Source organism: Ciconia boyciana, chromosome 5 (genome assembly GCF_034638445.1).
Source record: "Ciconia boyciana chromosome 5, ASM3463844v1, whole genome shotgun sequence".
NCBI classification, from domain to species: Eukaryota; Metazoa; Chordata; class Aves; order Ciconiiformes; family Ciconiidae; genus Ciconia; species Ciconia boyciana.
In genome coordinates this window covers 83,589,514-83,597,373 of record NC_132938.1, presented here as the reverse complement: position 1 = coordinate 83,597,373, position 7,860 = coordinate 83,589,514, and the positions used below count along the sequence as shown (strand labels likewise).

Below are 7,860 nucleotides of genomic sequence, written 5' to 3'. Positions count from 1 at the left end.
TCGATGGGCGGGCACCAGCCCTGCCGCGAGTGGCTCGCTGCTCGGCGGCCCCGGCCCCGGCCCCGGCCCCGGCCCCGGGCGGGAGGGAGCGGGCCTGCCCCGCCTGCCGGCCGCGGCGCCCGCGCCCCAGGGCAAAGCGTCCCTCTGCCCCGAAACACAGCGGTACCTGCCTGCACCCAGAGCAGGACCGAGGCCACGGAGGGCACGGAAGGTGCTCGGCAGCACCCATTGCCGCCCAAAACCTTCCAGGGATACCGTGGAAGTGACGGGCAGGGTGGAGGCAATGGAGATCGAGGGCAGTCGTTCAGAGGGCGATGGCGGAAACCTCTCCCGCCTCCCAAACAGCCCCCGCACCCAGACTTGACAATGCGTGTCCCCAAATACTGCCACAGCGCACGATCGTTTTGGGTCTTGCAGGACCAAGTTAAACGGGGAAAAATCCTCACGCCCCTGGAGAGGGCAGAGGCAGGGCGGGAGCGGTGACCGATGCTGGAAAACCGTCTACAACGGCTGCGAGCTGCCAGTGCCGGCGGAGACGAGGCCCTTCTTTGCAGGGCCCCTCAACCACACACCACACCCACCCGCGGCGGGGATTGAGGTAAAAGCAAGATTTTTAACCACCTGTTGAGCCTGATGGCCCAAACCGCTTTCCAGCCGCCCGCGAGAGATGACTTAACACAGGATGGGGTGCTTTGGAGTAGGCGGAGGGAATCGGATGCGGACGGAAGGGTCGGAAACCTGGAACGCTGCAGTTGTCAGGGTCGGAGGAGGCTTTCAGGAGCAAGAAAGGAAGAAGAAGAGGCACCGGTGCTGCCGAGCACAGCCCAAAGCCCCATCTGCATTTCGTGCGAAGCCGGTGCCCTGAGAGAGCGGAGCGCTACGGCTGCGACAGGACACCCTCCTCCTAGCAAAGCTTTCAAAACCGCCCCGGCATCGACACCAACACGCACGTAATGCGCTACTCAACTTGTTATCGGCAATCCGCATCGACCTCCGTCCGTCCTGGGGAAATTCAGGTCATGAAACAAGGAAATGAAAAGGGTATCAGGTTGTTTTATTGCTATTGTGTCTGCCCGCAATACAAATATTCACACATTCAGACAAGGCAATTACAAAAATCTAATTTGTATGCGTAATGTTCGTCTGTTTACAATATACAGAAAAAAAATCTATCTACAAATAGAAGATAATTTAGAAACAAGTTCAAGAAGGAAATAAAGACAATCATGGTCAAACATAGCTATTTATCTTCTCTTATAAACAGCCTTCAGTTTCTTATTGAAAAAAACCCTAGAATTTAAATATTTTGTCCCATCACATACAACCATCTGTATACATTATTTACAACTCTCAAATAAACATGTTGCAGATTTTCAGACATTCAACTTTTTTCTTTAATCAAAAGCTGTTCTCATTTAAAACTAAAGTATCAATCAGTGACTACAAACTGAAGCGATATTGGCACAGTTAGCTTACAGTAAGGGTTCTCATCTTACATTTTATATTTCACACTGCATTTTCTCCCATATATTTGAGGATTCTAAAGGAGGAAAGGTTAGCGTTGCTTTCGTCATCTTTCTTTTTTTTGCCTTCAAAAATGGCCTTTTATTGACACCTCATTCGCTTTTATTGCATTCTTCTCTCTCTTCCATTGCACATCAAGGTATGTGCTTCTACGTACTAAGCAACACAACCGCAGCATACCAAAGTAGTAAAACAGCCATGAAAATAAGTGTTCCCTCCGCGACATGTCTCTGAAAAATGTCAGAAGTTGCAAACGTACAAAAATAATGAGTATAGTTTAGTGGCTATAAAAATTAATTTCCCCTAAAAATACAATACTCTATGAACCATTTAGGGAATTGGTTCTTCAAACAAAAACGTAATTTGATATTTACCTAGACTGCAATCTTAACCTGGCAAGAGGAGATTGTAAGAAAAGCGGGAAAACAAAAAGGTTGAATACTTACAATAACCAATGTTAGTCTCATCTTAAAAGAGAAGATACCCAGGAAAAGACAACAGGCATCCATAAAACTGCTAGTGGTTTTAGTAGTGCAGTTTGGAAAAAAGACAACTGATATCAGCAGTGAAGGAAAGGAGGTTCAGTGTAACAGGGAATCTTTTCGCGAAAGAAAAGCAAGGAGTCTGTGTTTGTGCTGCAGCTTTTAAAATAGTCCAACTAAAAGGGGGCGGTTTATATACAGTAATACAGCACTCTGGCAGGTAGGAAGGGGGGGAGAGGGTAGCAAGAAGAACAACAACTATCCAAAAAGGATGTGTTTATCGTAAAATTGTGTCTGGTGATTCAAGAGAAAGGGAGGGGGGGCGAGAAACAGAAAGGAACCATCTGAAAGGTAAGTAAAGTCCATAGCAGCAAATAGGTATCCTTACCTGTTAAATGAGTGTCAGGGAGACTGGGAGAGTGTTCAGTACCTAAATACTGAATTAGGACAGTGCTCCTCTATATCTTTCAGTAAAAGCAAAAGTTCAAAGCTCTACATTGCATAGTAAGCAGTAAAAGAAACTTGATACTTGCAGACGGGCCACCTGCCCCTTGAAACATGTTTTCTCCCTTCATCTACCATTCAGCTACCTGCAACAGCAGAATGAGGCATTTTTTTTTCTATTTGCATGATTAACTCGTATCCCTGACTTGAATTTGAAAGACTTCAAAAATGATTTCTGCGAACATAATGTAGCCGCACCACCTAAACAGTGTCAACACTGGCAACGGTGGCTGAACTGGATGAACTTAGCAGAGTTTGCCCCATCCCGTCTCGAGGTAGATGACCTCCTGAAGTTACCACCCAAATCACTGACATGGTCCAATATGCTGGTAGCTGAAAACCACCACAACCTATGGAGTTTAAGGACCCTATTACACTGGAAGGCCGCAGCCAGTGCTGGCAGCCCAGCCTGCTTTAACCCCACCAGCACCTTCCGCTCCCCATGACCACAAAGCTGAAAGTTTCTGTCTCAAAGCGCTCGTGACACGTAACAGAGTCCACGAGTAACGTGGGCCTAGAGCAGCGCGGGGTTTGTTCAGCGTTCGTTTCTCTGGGTTTTATTTGGGAGGTGAGGGGGTGTCCCCCCACATCCCCCCAACAAATGCACTATTTTATAAACACATTCACTCGATCCGGATTCCATTTGTACAACGTGGCAACTTGTGTTTAGCATTTCAATGTGCCCTTACTTCAAGAGTGTAAACACACATCAACTTCTGGTCCCACATCTTTTTGAAGCAAAAAAACAACTAAAAGCTGCAAATATAAACAGCATAGGGATACTAAATCCCAAACACTGCATATGTATCTTTAATGTTGTTATTTTCAAGTGTTGTATAATTAAACAATGTGTTCATACAGCTATCAGGCAAATCATGATCTCCAAGCTTTTATTACATGCCTAGAAACTATTCTGTAGAAGTGTTTTCTACTGCCAGATACTCAATACAAAAAATGCACTATCCACATAAGACTAATTTTTTTTATGTAATACATTCTAATTCTGATTGGCTGAACTGCAGCAGATGCCTCTGAATTTCTAGAATTGGCTATTTAAAAAAAAAAAAAAAGACAAACACACACCAACAACCACAAAAAAATAAACCAACCTTCCGAGCAGAAGTATGCCAAAAATGAGAACTCCTGTACCGGTATCACTCCAAGCAAATCCTCACTTATAAATATTTTTCTTTTGAGTTTCTTGCTGGTACATGACACCAACCCAATGAGACAGCTTTAAATCTATTGGAGGAGATCTCCTGTTTGGCACCTTGGAGCAGGCTTCTGCCATTCTCACTCTCGTGTCTTGCTGTGATGTGATAACATGAGCTCTAGCACTGGTTAAAAGGCTCCTCTCCGGTAAGCATTATCGGCACAGTGAACATGCACACGCAGCCTCTTGAGCAGCACTGACTCAACTCAGCAAAGCAGTTTTCACTGGAAAGTTTACAGGATTTTTAATATCAAACTGCATCTGCAGCACTCTTCACACCTCTCTAGCTGGAAATTTTCAGTCATTAAACACTCCTCACATAGAAGCACGCATAAAAGGCTGTGTGTTTAAGATCACTTTCTTAAATTCAGCTTCCTACCTGACTGGAGTCTGTTTAAAACCGTGCAGTTCAAATTTGGGAGTTAAGCTGCTTTTGCGTGGTCAGGTGGACACTGACTGCTCCCGTAACTGAAAAGATGACGGTCTTCTGCGTTATTCAGTCCTGAACTAAGAGAGCCCTCCAACCCTGCACCCAAAGCTAGCACTGCCATCCTACCGCTCCCAAACCAGGCTTACGTAGTCATGTCCAGATCAGATGTCAGGTATGCTACTCAGTTAAAAACAATCCTGCAGCTGCAAAGGCAACACAAATGATGCACACAGTCCGTACAAGTACTGCATTCCCAGCTACCCTGTCCAACGTACCATACAGCACCTAAAAAGGATAGTGCATACCAAAGGAATGCTTTTTCTCCAACTGTTCAACAGGATGGTACTTGCCTAGTCCAACACATGGGATATTCTGCCTACGGGAGCTCCTTCTTCCTCATCAGCCCATTGTCCGACTCCAGGCAGCAGCATTTAGGTGCTACAGCACTGACTGACTCTTCCACTGGCCAACAGAATTGCATGGGGAAATCCACTGTTGGCCAGGCCACGTATGTCCTACGAATAGTAAGACTGACAAAAGCACCGGGGTGAATACTGCAGTCATAGGCGACTTGCCAAAGGAAAGGAAATTGTGCTCGTGCTTCTTGTTTGCTTTTGCCTCTAATTTTCTTATGCCTTGCATGTATTTTTCCAACCCCCAGCTCCCTAAAGAGGTAACAGACATTGACTGTCTCCCCCCTTCTCCTCCCACATGTGTGTACACACACGGGAAAGTCAAGATCCTTATTGGCTGAGAAGGGATAAGACCTTACTCCACCTTTTTTAACTTAGGAGTTTGTTAAAACATTTGAGGGAAAGCTCTCTTTGCACTGTCAGCTTGACTCAGTGTGGACTGTGATAACTCCAATCGAATCCCAACCGTTGATGTTACGAAAAACACAATATAAAAGTGTGACATCCACACACTAAGAAAACTTGGAAATTCTGTATGACATCAAAAAAAAGCTGAAACATAAGGATAACTGAAAATTTCACTTGTCCTTTGAGCAGATTATAACGGGCAACGACATTGATCTGCAAAGGAGCCAAACACATTCTACGTTTTCTTGAACTGGAATGAAGCTTCGAATGAAGCCAAGCACTGTCTTAATTACAAATGCTAAACTGCAAGTGTTTGCAAGCAGCCTCTCTATCCAACATTAGTGTAGCCAACCTAAATTCAGTAGGAACACCACTGCATGACCATTCTTCACTAGGCAACACTTCACGTTTCCATTTCTAAATAAGCAGCAGTGAAGCAAGTACACAATGCCAGTTTCTAACTCAATACTAGTTTTTCTCAATTGTTCTCAAGTCTATTCAGGTGGAAGGAAAAAGAAAAAAAAGAAAAAAAAGACAGACACAGAAGAGGTAACAAAACATTAAATTGCTTCTCCAGGAAGCAGTTTAAGCAGACTAGGAAATTTAACTCCATTGAAGACAATATAGTTCTTAGAATAACCTTCAGATGCTTCCAAAAGGCATCATTTTAACTCAAAAGTAGTGATTCTTGTCTCCCAAATGAGTACACGTTTATTACTGTGCTTAGATGTTTATTAGCTGGCTATACTAATGGCCACTTACATATTTTGCAGGCTGCTGCACAGTATTTTCCGCTTTACTCAGCATTTTCAGTCAAGCAAAGGCACACAAAATGTAAGCTCAACTTTTCTGTCACATGCTAACCTTGCCATCACCTGTAAATTTTAGAGGTTCAAGAGTCAGTCTAGCATACACCAGTCAGTTAAGGTCTTCATGTTATTCAGGTCCACAAATGGCGTTTTTGCAGAGTCACAATCTAGCAAAGCCTGGCAACATTAACTACCTAGTGCACTGTATTTGGCAACTAGCGGTATCATGGATAGCACGTTGCAGAACCTAATACAGATTTCTTTGAATCCAAAATATAACGGCTTTGACAAGATACATAAATGAACAAGAGTGCTAGTCATACGGGCTTCTGCAATGGGAAACCTGACTGATACCGTTGCAGCAGAAATTTCCAAGTCATCGCCTGTGGACCACCCCAGAGGTTAACTTCTCACAGGCGATTCTCATTTCTGGTTTGAGAAAACACACGGCTAGAGAGGCAACGACACTACCCCAGGTGGGGGAAGGCCACATTTTGATTAGTTTTTCCCAGAAACAGAAGATGCGCTTACCAAATTACCAACCACTAAAAATTCACCAGTAAGTTCCTATCACTTTTCCCAACTGCTGTAGTTCCTTGGAGGCGGGCTGCAATTTTAAATGGGGGAGAACACCATCAGGCTAACGTAAATCCAAAGTGGCCCATGAAATTATATTCCCTCCAAGACAGATTTCCTACCACAGGAAACCCTGGCCACCAGAGCTCCTCCACAGAGCCAGGTTTTTTATTCATAACTTCCAAACATAATTTCACCAGTTAGATCATTTCAAGCTAGATTTTTCTTAGTATTACCCCAGGGCATTTTTTTGTATTGAATATTTTCCCTAACTGTAGTTGTGCAAACTAATTGTTCATTTGGCAAATGCTAGGAAATGTAACAAAAGCAACTGACCCACGTTGATGCTTCGCTGTTAAAGAAATAAAAGCAACTATGAAAAGCCAAAACCAAAGGCAACAGACATGTAACTCCTTGCTAAGCACAGGTTCTTTGTAATTTTGACACCACCTTCATCATTTCGCTTTAGCAACTAGAACTTCACCATCGCTTTTCTTTATAAGAAATATCTAGTTTTGAAAAATTCTACATTAATCTCTAAAAAAATAAGAGAAATATTTGTATTAAAAGCTGGAGATCATTGATTTCAGTAAGTTATGGCTTTTTTTAGTGTAAGCATATATATATTTTTCTAAAACAAGTATCAGTAAGTGTCCTGGGTGTTAGTTCATGTTTTCTGTTTCCAGCAATGTTCAGTATTATATGTGCTTTGCACCTCAGAAGTGAGTCTGCCAAGGCACTTAGAGAATGTAAGCAAGTCTTTTAGGGACTTCATGAGAATGGGCTACCACTGACACAATACAAGAACCCATCCACCAGCAGAGTCAATCCCCCAACCAAGCATGTTTCCTTTATAAACACTCAGCACCTGCTAAAATTCCACAATGAATAACAACAATCAAAAAAAAAAAAAAGGAGCTATTTACCACGTGTCACTAACAGATAAACGATTTCCCTTAATAAAAGCACAGAAAGTAGAACTTGGCTGTCATTAGCAACAGCACAGGTTTTTGTTTTGTTTTTTAAAAAAAACAAAAGAACAAAAAACAAATACCACACGCTTGCTTAGAGAAACAAGTGACTTCAAGAAATCCTCTTCCTTTTATCTGTCCTTAGAGGTGAGTTTTTCAATCAGTTCTTGAAGAGGTGCAAGTTCTCTTCTATCAATAAGGTTGAATTCCTGTAACAAGGATGAGGAGAAGGACATACATACAGAGTTTTATACATGCAGCTCAGGTGAGAAGTGTTATTCAGCTAGAAGTTACTTGGTAGTAGGCTCTTCAGGCTTAGCCACTACAGCATGCTCTGCCTGTCTGCCATTAGCTGAATAGCAGTGTTCGACTGCCTAAAGCTTCCCCCCCCTTAAAGGAAGGAAACATAAGAAGATGCTCTTTTTTTATAAGGGGAGGGGGGGAAATGTAGCTTTGAAGCAAGCACACTCTTTTCAATCTAGCTTCAGATGCCATCCTCCCTCTTTCTTTTGTTAGCAATTACTGTTCTA

The 7,860-nt window shown here is 43.2% G+C and overlaps 1 protein-coding gene across 2 annotated transcripts in view; it reads right to left on the bottom strand.

Annotated features, from left to right (window-relative positions):
- Window positions 1-986: 986 nt before the first annotated feature.
- MOB1B (MOB kinase activator 1B) overlaps window positions 987-7,860 on the bottom strand; it is a 44,200-nt gene continuing 37,326 nt past the window's right edge. The window contains exons 6-7 of one of the 2 annotated variants that reach the window (XM_072862896.1): window positions 7,414-7,539; window positions 1,015-2,596 (exon numbers count right to left, since the gene is read on the bottom strand). In XM_072862896.1, the coding sequence (XP_072718997.1) occupies window positions 7,462-7,539 (78 nt within the window). In that variant the 3' untranslated portion in view covers window positions 1,015-2,596; window positions 7,414-7,461. Of the gene's footprint in view, window positions 7,540-7,860 lie in introns of both variants that reach the window. The other variant, XM_072862895.1, reaches the window with a different exon arrangement.